The following is a 15,446-nucleotide window of genomic DNA, read 5'->3' on the forward strand; positions in this document are numbered from 1 at the left end:
TTCACTTACAGTACATCCCTCTGCCAACTACTTCATTGCCTGCTCATTTGTTATACACCCTAATCTAGAGTCTGGTGAAAGATCTCTTTTTGAAGTAACAGTGCGTGGGAGAAGAGACATTTGCTTAACTAAAAGGCTACAGTTAAACACTGGCTTAATTCTTTGCTGCATACAAATGTATAGCTCAGTTCATATATGAAAAGGCACTGACCCTGTTTGTACCATAAGAATGACATGAATGGCCGCATACTCATTGAACCTGTCTTTGTGTTTTGCAGTACATGGGCTGTATCGAAGTGTTGCAGTCTATGAGGTCTCTTGATTTTGGCACAAGAACACAGGTTACAAGGTAAAATGGACTCCTAATAGTTACATGTAATTTTCAGTTCATTTTCCATCACATACTTATTGTATTTCGCAATATAATCTATGGATTGAACCAGTAGACTATATATTTGCATGTAACTTTATACCTTTGATACTTTTACTATTTTTTTTGTATTTTGCATACTTATCTAAAAACTTTGAAGTATTCACTAAAAAAAGAAATATTATTAAAAAATTATTATTTACATCTATCTCTCTACATGTATATATTTTACTATCTGTAACAAAAAAAGTGATTCAGTTTTACAAAGTTCCAAAGATTATGCATTGTCACCAAGGAGTGGTATCCAATGGTCACTTTCTAAATTTGGGAAGGGACAGCCTTACCCTACCAAGCCTGCCCTATACACACGCTGACCCAAGCAGGAAAAGGATAAAAGGGGTCACCCCTCACCCATTGTGTTCTACTGACAAAAGAGCTTAGAGCTGGTGGATCTTCATTCCCTTTCTGTGAATATACTACATTTAAACATATGGAGGAAATGCATAGGGAGTAGGTTGGGGATATTTAGGATACAAGGGTAAATATCTAAAACATTGTCTGTACCTTCTATGTTGACTTGTGTAATTGCAGCAAAACAGGAAACTGACAACTTCTCTGTGAAGCCCGGTTCACATCTGCGTTTGGTATTCCATTCAGGGAGTCCACTTGGGGACCCCCAAACGGAGACCTATATGCATTAAAAAGTGGTTATCTAAGGTAACCACATGGATCCCATGGACTATAATGGGGTCCGTGTGGTTTCTGCATGAAATATGTGGAGAGAAAAGTGCTACTTGCAGTATTTTTCTCTCCACATATTTTGTGCAGAAACCACATGGACCCCATTAATTTTTTGGGGTCCATGTGCTTTCTTAGCTAACCGCTTTTTAATGTGTATAGGTTTTCTTTTGGGGGGTCCCTAAGCGGACTCCCCAAACGGAATACAGAACACAGTTGTGAGCCGAGCCTAAGTTCATCAAGTTATTACTATTTTATGTTTAGGATGAAAAAGATATTAATAGAAAGTGATTCTATCTTTTCTGTTCATTGTTTTTATGTAACACAGATTAGGCAGAAAGATCTGGAAAATTTAGCTTACGCATTTCAACTCATTTCAACCTCCATCATGTGATCAGTGTTCAGTCACAAGGATTTCATGTGAACTTAAGACTCCTTTATTAGTTCTTCTCTGGTTGTCTGCATATACCTGGCATAAACTTGATGAGTCTCTTGTGTAACTTGCAGTACTGGTTTTGGTTCAAGCATGTCGAGAGTAGATGCAAAACATGTGGCTAATTTATTTGTACTATTTAGTCTAAAAGTTTCCCTTTGTGACACCTGGTGAGTGTGATACTTTGTGTCTGTAGAAGAGGAACTTTTAGAGAAAAAAACAAGGGTTACACCCACTTACGTAAACAGCGTAAGAGAACAAAATGCAGTATTTTCAGGCAGGCCTCTAATAGATACCATGCAGTGGCATAATTACCGCCATAGCAGCAGAGGCAGCTGCCACAGGGCCCGGTACATTAGGGGCCCGGTGACAGCCGCTACCGCTGCTATCATTATACTCGGGGGTCTTTTCGGACCCCCGAGTATAATGATTGGCGGACCGAGAGAGGTAATAAACATAAAAAACACTGTTACTTACCTCTCCACGATCCTGGCCAGGCCTGCGTCCCAGGTCATGTGACGTCCGACGTCATTGAAGAAGGACGGCAGCGGAGGCCGACAGCATAGGAGCCGGGGACAGGTAAGAAACAGTAGTTTTTTATGTTTTTATTCCCCCGGGTCTCCGATTATTATACTCTGGGGTCTGAAAAGACTCCAGAGTATAATAATTGTTTATGGGTGTCCACAGTGGGACATAATACTGTGTGCAGGGGACACTATGGGGGATAATACTGTGTGCAGGGGCCACTATGGGGGATAATACTGTATGCAGGGGCCACTATGGGGGATAATACTGTGTGCAGGGGCCACTATGGGGGATAATACTGTTTGCAGGGGCCACTATGGGGGATAATATTGTGTGCAGGGGACACTAAGGGACATAATACTGTGTGCAGGGGCCACTATTGAGGATAATACTGTGTGCAGGGGCCACTATGGGGGATAATACTATGTGCAGGGGCCACTATGGGGGATAATACTGTGTGAAGGGGCCACTATGGGGGATAATATTGGGGCATCGGTGTCGGTCGAGTGGGGGCCCCATGTCAAAAGTTTGCCATGGGGCCCCGCCATTCCTAGTTACGTCACTGATACCATGGACTCAGTGAACCTAGCCTCTCTGCTGCCTGAGGCAGACGATCAAAAGACGCCCCCACTTTCCCCCGTATTCACACTAGCATCAGTTAGTGTCCATCTTTTTATATTGTTCATTTTTAATTTATGTGTTTTTTTGTTTCTGCTTTTTGAGCAAGCGCAGAAAACAACGGACACAAAATAACGGACAGTAACTGATGGCTATCAGTTACTGTCCATTATAAGTCAGTTGACCATAGACTTCAATGTTAAAAAAAAATAACGGACACTTGCCGTCCGTCAAGAATCCGTTTTTTCAAACAGACACAAAAGTCCTGCATGTAGGATTTTTTTGTCTGTTGGAAAAAAACCGGACTTCTGACAGATTGGGTGTAAGCGGACACTAACGGACACAAGATAAAATCCCATTGAAATGAATGGAAATTTTAACAGATTACTGATAGCTCAGCTAAATCTTGTGATGGACAATAGCTACGGACACCAATGGTAGTGTGAACCCAACCTAAGCCTAGTTAGAAGTGGAGTGTGCTTGTGCAAATATTTTGTGGGTTTTAATGTCTATGCACAGGGTGAACCACACCCAATATTGATTTACATTTCTCTTTTGCTCATTCACTTAATCCTCTAACAGCCACATTAAAATTGCAAAATCCTCCAGAAAATGTAACTTTTTTTTATTGCGGATTTTGAATTTATGGCTCCATTAAATATTACTGACACATATCTCTGGTGTCTTATGTACATTTTAACCCTTTATGGACCCATTAACATTTTTCCCTCTCTGCATTCCCGCTTTCATAACCTTTTACATTTTATTTCAATGTAGCTGTACTAGACCTTGTGTATTGTGGGTACATAAGACTTTTTAATCAGTTTTTATTACTTTTAGTTTTAAAGAGGTGAGATGATCAGAAAATATCAATTCTATTAGGTAGTATAAATAACCCAATAATTTTATTTTAGGGGTTCATTGAGGGTCCGTCTGCATTCAACCCAATGTCGGGAAGCTTTTTCTACCATTACGAAAGTAAACAAACATGACGGGACAAAGTTTTTGCTATGTTATTTACTTTAGAGTCGGGAGGGGGGGGGACTATGTCTGTGTCCGTTACTCTACTACCATTAATGTCTGTTGCTGTCATTCAATGACAGATAACAGCAGTAGACATTTAAGAGGACTTTTCACGTTCTCAGGCACATGTGGTGTAATACATCTCTAGAAAACCAACAGTGCACTATATTCAGCGCACTGTTGGCTTTCCTGTTATGTGCCCCTGCTGAATTGCTATTGGTGCTATTACCGTAGCTCTTCAGTATCAGAAGGGTGTTTCTGACAGTCTATCAGGAACACCCCTCCTAACAGTAGTGTCCATAGCGCTGTACTGTCAGAGGGGGCATTCCTTACTGCGCAGCCATGACGCTGAAATTGTAAGGAATGCCCCTCTGACAGTACGGTAACAGCACCAATAGCAATTCAGCAGGGGCACATAACAGGAAAGCCAACAGTGCGTTGAATTCCATTCGCTGTCGGCTTTCTATAATACCGCATGTGCCCGAGGACGTGATAGGTCCTCTTTAACACTAGTGTGAACATAGCCTTACCTACCTAAAACTTTGCATAGTACTGTATACAGATTCAGAAGGAAAATTCCCATATATGGGACCTGTGTCTTTTTCAGACTTGTGAATATGTAACTATTACTTTTTAGTACAGTCCTATTTAGCGTCTATCCTATTAATATTATAAATGTGAAAGTTTGTGGGTTTGTGAGTTTGGATGTTCGGATGTTTGTTCCTCAATCACGGAAAAACCGCTCCACCGATTTGGCTGAAGTTTTCCACAAACATAGTTAATACACCCGATTGCGCAATAGGCTACTTTTTGTCACAATAGCGCACATACGTTTGTGCCAGGACCCCCACAAAACCCAAACTCACACCACTATCTCTGCAATCTCACACACTTTGGACCATAGCAAGCCACAAAATTCATATTGCCCTCTACAGCCTCGCCTCTAACCCCACACAATCTCATATACATATACTTTACCACTTTGCCCCTCACCTTAACGATACTCCAGAAGGCTCTGTTTAACACTCCGGAGCAGCCATGTTTGACGACCCCCACCGCTCTGACAATCTGCGACACCGCCCACCCATGTCAATACCCCTAGGCGGTCTAATAAATGCAAAAAAAAAAGTTTACAAAAAGTAAAAAAAAATTAAAAAAAATAATAAAAAGAATTAAAAATTCAAATCACCCCCCTTTCCCTAGAACACATATAAAAGTAGTCAAATACTGTGAAACACATACACGTTAGGTATCCCCACGTCCGAAATCGCCCGCTCTACAAAGCTATACAAATATTTTTACAAAGCTATACAAATATTTTTACAAATGGTCAAAAGTGCCAAACCGCCAGTTTTGATTCTGATAAAAAATTGAATAAAAAAGTGATCAAAGCAATAACATTTCCCGAAAATGGTAGAACTACAAAGTACACCCGGTCCTGCAAAAAAAGACGCCCAATACATCCCCGTACACGCACGTATAAAAAAGTTACGGCTGTCAGAATATGGCGACTTTTCAAAAAATAATTTTTTAACACAGTTTGGGATTTTTTTAAGGGGTCAAAATGTAAATAAAACCATATAAATTTGGTATCCCCGGAGTCGTAACGAAACACAGAATACAGGGGACATGTCATTTTGGCTGCACAGTAAACGCCGTAAAACCAAAGCCCGTAAGAAAGTCACAGAAATGCATTTTTTCTTCAAATCCACCCCATTCAGATTTTTTTCCCTGCTTCCCAGTACATTATATAGAATAAAAAAAGGTGGCATCATGAAGAAAAATTTGTCCCAGGAAAAATTAAGACCTCACATGGCTCTGGGAGCGGAGAAATAAAAAAGTTATGGGGTTTAGAAGGAGGGGAGTCAAAAATGAAAATCAAAAAATGCCATCGGCGGGAAAGGGTTAACTTCAAATACTTCTGTCCCAAAGTCACTATGCAAAGTTTCTGACAACACCGTATAGCGGCTCTAATACAAATTACCTTCAACACAAAAGTCTCACGTATTCTCTGAATTACAGCAACAACAATCACCGCAGACGAAGTCGCGGGTAACAGCTAGTAAGCTACATAAAATATCTTTAATTGAACAATGTAATATGTACAAGTCTTAATGATTTTAGGTATATTAACCAGAATCATTCTCATTAATTTGCCGAATATCTATATATGGATACAGTGCACAGCAATAGAAGGTATTTGAGGATTCCAGTTATGTTTTAGACTACTGTAAAATATTGTATTGTTAAAAATGATGGTTTAGAAATAGAAAAGTCATATCCCTGTCATCCCCCTCAAGTTACAAAATATTCCAGTGACCCAAAAATTGCTTAATTTCTTGTGATTGTCCGCAAATTTTACACTGCTTTTACACTTGCACGAAACAAGCTAGAATAAGTAAAGCACTGAAGCAATTTGATCAGAGACGCGATTTACCCCATACTCATGTCCAGAACTAGACAATAACGTCTTTTTAGTACGACTGCATTTTACGTTGGACAGATTTTTGCTGAATAACCATCTTTGTTCACATAAGATGTTTCCGTTTTGTACAAACAATAAAGCTTTCTGTTCAGTGACGAGATGGGCTTTTTTTCAGCTTAAAAGCTATTTTTTTCCAATAGAATTTTCTACCTCTTATATCATCTCTCTGTTCTCGAGAAGTTACAATGAACAAAGAAGGCTTGTGTAATTGTGATTACTGAGTGGGCAAAAAAAGAGATAAAAAATGGATATGTATGTTAAACCATAATACAGGAAAATACAAAATAAGATTTTCCAGTAAGATCCATTTATTTCAGATAAATTATCCAGTTAGTCATCCCTGGATTGAAACACAATATTCCCCCACATCAACTGGAAATTGAGAAAGCCCATTCATTATTAGTTTCTCTCTGAGCCTTAAGGCTTGGGAACAAAATATTAGAAAACAAGATCTAAGTGTTAGTTAACTTGCCATGACTGGGACAGTAAGCGGGACATGCCCTTCAGTAATAACAGAACATATCTTTTGTATATTATAACATCAACATTAAAAGTGTAGAAAATATACTTTATACAGTTCAAAGATGAGCAAACACCATGGTGCAATTTTGTTGCCACAAGATAAACAAATGATTATACTAAGAGCATGCCATGGACTTAAAGAGGACCTTTCATGTCCTCGGGCACATGCAGTTTTATATACCGCCAGAAAGCCGATAGCGCGCTGAATTCAGCGGACTTTCAGCTTTCCCGCTATGTGACCGGGGAAAAGGGATATCGGTGCCAATACCGATACCTCTTCACTGTCAGAAAGGCGTTTCTGACAGTCTAGCTGGGAACGCCCCTTCTGACAGTCTGTACGTAGTGCTATACTGTGAGGAGGCGTTCCTTACTGCCCAGCCATAACACTGAGCCCAGTTAGACTGTCAGGAACGCTCTTCTGACAGTGAAGAGCTCTCGGTAAATGCACCGATATCTCTTCCTCCGAGGCACATAATGGGAAAGCCAATAGAGCCCTGAGTTCAGAGCACTGTCGGCTTTCTAGCCGTATATAAAACTGTATGTGCAGGAGGACATGAAAGGTTATAGACATTAGGTCATTATCAGTTGTATCTGCTGATAGTTGGGCATCTTTTGTTGGTCATCTTTTTTCAGAGCTAACTAACAATTATGTTTGTTGCTTTTACATGACAATTAGTTTAAAAGTTCACAGCGTGAACAGCCAATTGTATGTAAAAGCTAAAATTTACAAGCTTTTATCATTAGAATGTTTATTAAAAATTGTATCTGATGATGCTTGTCTATATACTGACCAGTCTTAAATGTGGCGGAAGATTCAAAACTGTCTGTAACTAGAGGTGAGCGAGTAGTGAAATATTCAACATTCGATATTTGTTTCGAGTAGAGCCTCAATATTCGACTACTCGATCGAATATCGAATCCTATTATAGTCTATGGGAATAAAATGCTTGTTTCAGGAGAAACCACTATTCGACTAAGGAGAGTCACCAAGTCCACGAGTAGCAGGAGGAGAGTGTTGAGGAGGAGCGAAGGAGAGTGCGGTACTTGGGCAGTCAGCACCGGGAACTATCTAGGGCGAGCAAAAGCAAAGGGGAAGGAGTCCGGGCCCACATACAGAGAAAGAACCGTACAGCGCAGGACACGGCGCAGGGAGAATGATAGACACGGTGCGGGAAGAATGATAGACATGGCGCGGGGAGAATAATAGACATGGCACAGGGAGAATGATAGATATGGCACAGGGAGAATGATAGATACGGTGCGGGGAGAATGATAGACACAGCGCGGGGAGAATAATTGACCCGCAGGATAGTATAGCAGCATCCCTCCTGCAGAACCAGCGTCGATTGGCTGAATACTAAACAGTGTATAGCATTCGGCCAATCAATGCTGGTTCTGCAGGAAACTCGTCTTTGACGAGGCGGAGTCTAAGATCAGACCAGAATGAAGACTGTTCTAATGGTAAATTTGCAGTCTCCACATTATGGTCCGATCTTAGACTCCGCCTCGTCGAATACAAGCCTCCTGCAGAACCAGCGTTGATTGGCCGAATGCTGTACACTGTATAAAATTCAGCCAATCAATGCTGGTTCTGCAGGAGGGATGCTGGGGATTGCTACTCAAAGGTAAAATGCTATAGGATCTATAGGCAGGTTAATAGAGTTAGCGCCACCTTCCCATCTCACAAACCCATTTCTGGAAGTGAGAGACAGATTGTTTCCCAGCAGTGCGCCCAGCTGTACCTCTCACAATACAAGAAAATCACTCAGCGCCTGTCAGCGGCGAATGCAAGCAGTACCCCACGCCTGCTCACACGCCATTAACCCTGTACGGTACATATGTACATCTCTACAGCTGGGTGCACTGCTGGGAAACAATCTGTCTCTCACTTCCAGAAATGGGTTTGTGAGATGGGAAGGTGGCGCTAAGGGCCGGTTCACATTAGTGCTTGGCTCCCGTCCGCAACTGCAAGCGCTGGACAGTTAAGCACATGGACTCCATAGCATATAATGGGCTCCGTGTGCTTGCCGCGCACTGCCTGTATTCTTTTTCTGCAGTGTTTTTTTATATGCACTTCACTATGTGGGGCCTTAGCCTTAGACCAGGGTATATTGTGCTCGCAAGTAATTTAGAAGACTCACGCTCCAGCTATAAAAGGCAGATTAATATGCTACACAATGTAAGGGTAACATATTACAAGTATAAGTTTCTACTTTGACACATAAATTTTGGTTCATATAACTGTTGAAAGAATATAGCAGACACATACTTAAAAGTCTGCTGTAATAATGAAGGGAGCGCTACCGTGCACCTCCACACCTCTGCGCCCCTCAGTATTGTGAATGGCAGGCTGCTGAGCATATGTTCACACACTGCAGTCTGTCAATCACTATCCTCAGGAGCAGGGATGGGGGAATTGCAGAGGAGCAAGGAGAGATAGGAGGGGAACGTTTGAGCTCCTCAGGAATATTCTTTCAGCACCCCTATTTTATAGTACCCTACTATTTTACAGTACTTTTATTACTATTTTTTATTTTGCACAATTTTGGCTACTTGTAGTACAGACTGGTAGCTGTAATATGCTACACTTACCTAGAGCAGCATAATCATCTGCCAAATCTACTTTAATCGCATTGCGAACCCACAGAAATGTGAACGATCAGGATTTTTGTGAACTAGCCCCAAAAATGATGAACCCTAGCAGAACTTTAATCCTCGCTGTTCGTTTTTAACTTCATGAGCAAACTGATAGTAAAATATATTATTTTATAAGACACTTCAGAAATCTAACTTATAATGTCTATTAATGTCTACAGGGAAGCAATAAGTCGACTGTGTGAAGCCGTCCCTTGTGCAAAAGGAGCTGCCAAGAAACGAAGGGTAACTATCAGTTTGTACATAGGTATTATTTGACAGGTGCAACCTTTTACTAAATGTTGTATGTTTTTGCAATAAAATATCTGATAAACTGACTTTTAAAGAGGACCTTTCACCATATCTGGGCACATGCAGTGTTATATACTGCCAGAAAGCTGACAGTGGGCTGAATTCAGCGCACTGTCGGCTTTCCCGATCCGTGCCCGGTGTAAAGCGCTATCGGTCCCGGTACCGTAGCGCTTTACAGTCAGAAGGGCGTTTCTGACCATTAGCCAGAGACGTCCTTCTGCCTCGCGGCGCCAATCGCGCTGTGCTGTGGAGCCGGGAGGAACTCCTCCCTCCCGCTCCTCATAATACTCGTCTACGGACAAGCTGTGTGAGCAGAGGGAGGGGGCGTTCCTCCCCGCTCCACAGCACAGCGCGATTGGCGCCGCGAGGCAGAAGGACGTCTCTGGCTAATGGTCAGAAACGCCCTTCTGACCATAGAAGAGCTACGGTACCGGGCCGTAAGCTCTTCACACCGGGCACAGATCGGGAAAGCCGACAGTGCGCTGAATTCAGCGCACTGTCAGCTTTCTGGCACTATATAGAACTGCCTGTGCCCGGATATGGTGAAAGGTCCTCTTTAAAGTGGTTTTCACAGTCTCAGTGTTTCTTCATCTTTGCCTGCAGTCAGTTATTCTCACTTCCTGTATTTCTCCCCCCCCCCCTCCTCACACAGTACTTATGCCGATCAGATAATATGCAGATGCTTGTAGAGAATGGACTCAGTGTTATCTCTGTTTTTTTTACCCAGAGAGATAACAGACTGGGCTTTATCAGCAAATTGCAATTAGCTGAATGATGGTCTTGCTGGCAAGAGCAGTGAGTGATGTCACTTGTCCTATAGGTCCATGGTCATAACAACTTAAACAATGGGAGGAATAAGTTCACCTAGCAGGCAAACAAAGCAGAATTTCTATAGCAATATATATAAGAAAAGTCTTCAATTTACATAAGCTACCAGTATAGATAAGATTCTTGCGATGGGACAACCCCTTTAAACAGCAAATGGTTACATGTTGATGACAAAAGTAAAAGAGAACAGCTATTTTTTTCATTCCACTTATACATGGAAGGTTCGTAGTACTTACATACATACAAAGCTGAGATTTCAATAGGACACATTATCAATAATGGCACAGGAATAAGATCAGGCACTGTGTAAAGTGACTTACAATTCATGATAAAAATCCAAAAACTATTAAAAAAAACTGAACTTTCACAGATGTGCAGCAAATTCTGTTTTTAGACAATGCTACACAATAAATAGGGATAACATGCTGGGAGTTCTTGGCAAGGATTAGCCAGTATAGCCACACTCTTTCCTATACAGGAATATGTTGCTATTGGTTGGCACTGAATTTGGACTGATGAGGGGTCACATTTGCGAAACACCTGTCTGCCGATGAGTCTCCCTTTTTCATTTGGCTTAGCATTAATCCCAGATCATGCTATTTGCTTTCAGGGAGACCAGACAATGATCTATAGGGAGCAACCCTCCAGAAGGTGTTGCTACAGCAAGATCTCCTTTTTCCACCAAGGAGGACTTATGTGTATATTCTTTTCCCTAAAGCTTTGGTGGAACATCTAGTAAAACCTTGCCTTTCTATAATAATAATAAGCATGCTAGAAATTAAAAACCTCGTCCCATTGCTTCCATTTTCCCAAAAAAGAGTTCTGCAGAGGTCAGTTTACAAGTCTCTAAATTTCCCAGCAAGAAATGAAACATAAAATCTCATACATGTGATCTCCAGGCAGTTATCTAAGGTCTCTTTGTTCACAATGGTTTTAGCAATGTTATCCTCTGCATGACCAGAGCAAGGGAGGAATCTTTATAGGGAAGTGCGCAGTCTTTTAATTAGCAAATTGGCATATAATTCACCATCCAAGAAATTTGTCTGGTTTTGTAACGAAGGCAATTGCCAAATGATAAAGTATGCAGCAGATAAGCCTCAAAGATCCATGGAAGTTTCCATGTCATATAAATACACTTACTGTGTAAAGCATGCATAATATAACACTGTATACAAATACTGCAATAATCACATTAGTGACTGAAGAATTTTAAGTAAAGTACGTGTGATACGTGTTCTGGGTGACAATGTCAGTGCCTATGACGCACTATGTATTACATAAAAATACTTTTAAGTATGAAAGCATGAAAAATCAGGATATTTAAAGTGAACGTGTGTTTTGATTCATAAATGCGACAATGAAGATATTAACTGACAATAGCAAAAGTTCACTTGGTTGCAAATGAATTTTAGGTACATGACTTTGCCCATTCGCATTTACGTGGCAGTACTTACTGTACTTAACAATCTTATGGCAAACAGTAGGGAATTGATTCTCTTGTTTAGAGGTTCCCTACATCTACCAAAATATTTTCTAAACTACTTAGTTGCTATTGCAGTGTATTCACTGTGCGTACTTGCTAGAATCCCATCCGCTTTGCTGTGACTGTAAAACACTGTAGTTTTTTCCTGCAGCCTTTCCATCGTGGGCAACCCCACAGCATTTATACCATGTGGGGCCCTGGCTTAGTCAGGGATTCACACTTTTTTATTCTGTTTCCTAAAATTACATTGTTTTTGATGGCACTTATACAAATTACCTAAAGATTTCTCTGTGCCTTTTTATTTTCAGCCTCCTGCAAAATTCCTTTCCTCCATATTGGGGAAGAGCAACCTCCAGTTCTCTGGAATTAATGTAAAGTTGACCATCTCTACCAACAGTCTTATGCTGACAAATATTGACACCCAGCAGGTAGGTGTGAATTATAGTATTAGGATATGATGCTATGGCCAAGATATCTCTGGTTTTGTCAATGTGCAAATAAGCTTTAGCGTGTATCACATTGAAAGCAATAGGTAAAAAAGCCTCCCATTGATTTCAATGGGGAGCGCGCGTAAGCCAGGACCCACAGAAATCAATGGGAGCTGTTTTAACGCCGCTCACTCTGAACCAGTTTTACGTTCAGAATGAGCGGAGCGTTTACTCCGTGTGAAGGCTCCCTTATGTAGCAATGAGAGTATTTATGCTTAATTTTTTGAGACAACGGCAATGTGATTGTTACTCCAAGAGGTCATTTGCATATTTACAAAATGGCAATTTTTCAGAAACAGAGGCACTAACCTGTCTATATGTGGGGCTGAGTTGATATGCTGGATTCCAGTGACAGAAACCCTTTAAACCCTGTTAGGAACAAGTCTGATACCTCAGCATCATGTTCTGTGGATTAAAAAAAAGTATTAAAACAAACAGCCCAAAGCAACAAGTCATATTATACTTATATATCTGTCCTGACATCTGTTTATAGATTATTAGAAATAGAGAATACTTAAAGGGAACCTTTTACCAAAGATGGGTGATCTCAGACTATCAGCTCTATCCCAGGACCTCCCACCTGACAGTAAAGGACCTACCTCATGGGTGCGAAAACTAACAGAAAGTTGTGCAGGAATGGGGGGGGGGGTTGCAGATAAGATTCTAACTCAGCTAGAATCAGGAAACAGTAGCTACTAAAGGATGCAATGAGTTGTAGTAGGTGGGGAAAGATCCTCTTTAAACAAGGGCTGTAAATTTATGCTTGTGCATGATTTGGGCTATAGTAAAACAGAAAGTTTATGGCGATAGTTTCTTATATTCTCTATATAAATTTAATTTTCTAGGTAGTTGCAAACCATCACATGCAGTCAATATCCTTCGCTTCTGGTGGAGATCCAGTAAGTATTCTATTTCTACCACTTTCTACCTACAGTTTATTAATTTTTTTTTTTACCTATATTATTTTTATGCTACCAAAGAACTGGAAATAGCTTAAGCAAGAGTAGGTCAAACGTCTGCCATTTATTTCTATGACATAACCTACATGTTATCTAACAACGCTTTTCTGTGCATCAAAAGGTCTCTAATGTATAAGTATAAACAATAATTTCAGGCAGGAAAGAGGTTGACTGTAAATAATGTACTTTCATAAAAAGTTCTAACAAAAGTATCTGCCCCAATGATAACCATTTAACTCCTGATATAACTACCGTACATACTGTACCCCCTGACATAGCTATATACGTGAAAGTGAAGGACTTTGGCATTTATTTTTTTATTTTCTATGTGCTTTAGGTTTAGCAACCCAGGTACAGTTTTACTTGTGGGATCCATGAATGATTGATATTGAAAATGTACCTACTCTTTTTCAGGACACTACTGAATATGTTGCATATGTAGCAAAGGATCCAGTAAACCAAAGAGGTATGATATAAGTTTCTCTTATTCCCTTAACACTCTTAGGCCTCATTCACATCTGCGCCGGTAATCTGTTCAGGGAAGTCCACATGGGGAGCCCCCGAACGGACTACCCAATGCATTGGCAAGCAGTGTGCAGTGAAAGCGCATGGACCCCATAGACTATAATGGGGTCTGTGTGCTTTCCGCACGAGTCATGCGGACAGGAAAGTAGATCGTGAAGTACTTTTCTGTCCACATATTCCATGCGGACACCGCGCGGAAAACACACGGACCCCATTATAGTATATGGGGCCCATGTACTTTCAGTGCACACTGCTTGCCAAAGCATTCGGTAGTCCGTTAAGGGGTCCCCACGCAGACTTCCCCGAACAGATTACCGACGCAGATGTGAACCAGGCCTCAGACTAGGTTCACATTAGCACTGAGCTCTTCACCTGAACGATGGAGAGCTTGTCTGCTAAAACACAATTTACCCACAGACACCTGTGGACTCTACAGACTATAATAGGGTCCACCAGGTGTTTATATGGTTTCTGGTAGTATACTGAACGTGGAGACCCCAACATAATCCCAACCCCGCTTTTTTGGGGTGGCCAGGAAACAAAGTCCTGCATGTTTCCGTTCAAAAAAAGCGGTTTCATGGCAGAGAGGCTGCATACAGACACCTGCGGATTGCTTTAAAAATCCATTGAAGTGAATGGGTTTTTAAACAGACCGTTTGCAAGCCATTCTCAATCTGTTTTTCTGCAATTTCAGCGGACTTATGACGGACAGACAGCAGGAGCAAGTGTCAACGCCCCCTTAGATTTATTGAGTTACTTTTATGATGTTGCAAAAATTTCATTCACTGTACATGTACAACAGATGTGTGGTATTTACATATGGCATCAGTGGGTGACTACAGTTTTACTCAGCAGATTTCCACTGGCATAACTGGAAAACTGACCACAGTCATTTAACTTCTCAGATTCTGTGGTCAATCATTACCACTCCACCTGAGAGGTCATTTTTTGAGCCGAAGATGCGTCTAGGAGCACCACATATGCCACCCAACACCCCTCCCTCACCATCACAACTAGATTGCAGCACCCATTTGGTTGATCTGGATGCCAGGTGCCTTTTGAAGGTTCCCAGGCCTGATGTTGTTGCAGAGATGTTGCTACTGTCTGGTGTGTTGCAGTCTATGTTGTAAGGTATCTAATGGCAACATCTTTAAATCCTCCTGTTGGTCTAAAAATAAATCAAAAAAGAAAATATTAAAAAGCAAAAGAAATAAAAAAACTGAATCACAAAAAAATACCTAGCAAAAACATAATTGTTATAGTTGCATTAAAAAATTTATATACTATTGTAACAGAATAAAAAGCAAATGTAAAAAGTAAACAAAAAGTCTAAATATTATTGACAAAAGCTAAAGCCTCCCTACATAAACAGAGTTCTTATTAAGCTCCATAGACATGAATATAAAAAAGTTATGGGTGTCTGAATAATTTAAATAAAATATTACCTTTACTTTACAGTGCATGCCATTACATGAAAATAATGCAACTATTCCACTCCATTAG

The 15,446-nt window shown here is 40.7% G+C and overlaps 1 protein-coding gene across 1 annotated transcript in view; it reads left to right on the top strand.

Moving 5' to 3' along the window:
• The window catches only part of SHC4 (SHC adaptor protein 4), a 41,016-nt gene that overhangs the window by 14,069 nt on the left and 11,501 nt on the right, over positions 1-15,446 (top strand). The window contains exons 2-6 of the mRNA XM_075276199.1: positions 279-349; positions 9,531-9,594; positions 12,280-12,399; positions 13,305-13,358; positions 13,833-13,884. Coding sequence (XP_075132300.1) covers positions 279-349; positions 9,531-9,594; positions 12,280-12,399; positions 13,305-13,358; positions 13,833-13,884 — 361 coding nt within the window. The remainder of the gene's footprint in view (positions 1-278; positions 350-9,530; positions 9,595-12,279; positions 12,400-13,304; positions 13,359-13,832; positions 13,885-15,446) is intronic.

The sequence above is a fragment of the Leptodactylus fuscus genome, chromosome 5, assembly GCF_031893055.1.
Source record: "Leptodactylus fuscus isolate aLepFus1 chromosome 5, aLepFus1.hap2, whole genome shotgun sequence".
NCBI lineage: Eukaryota > Metazoa > Chordata > Amphibia > Anura > Leptodactylidae > Leptodactylus > Leptodactylus fuscus.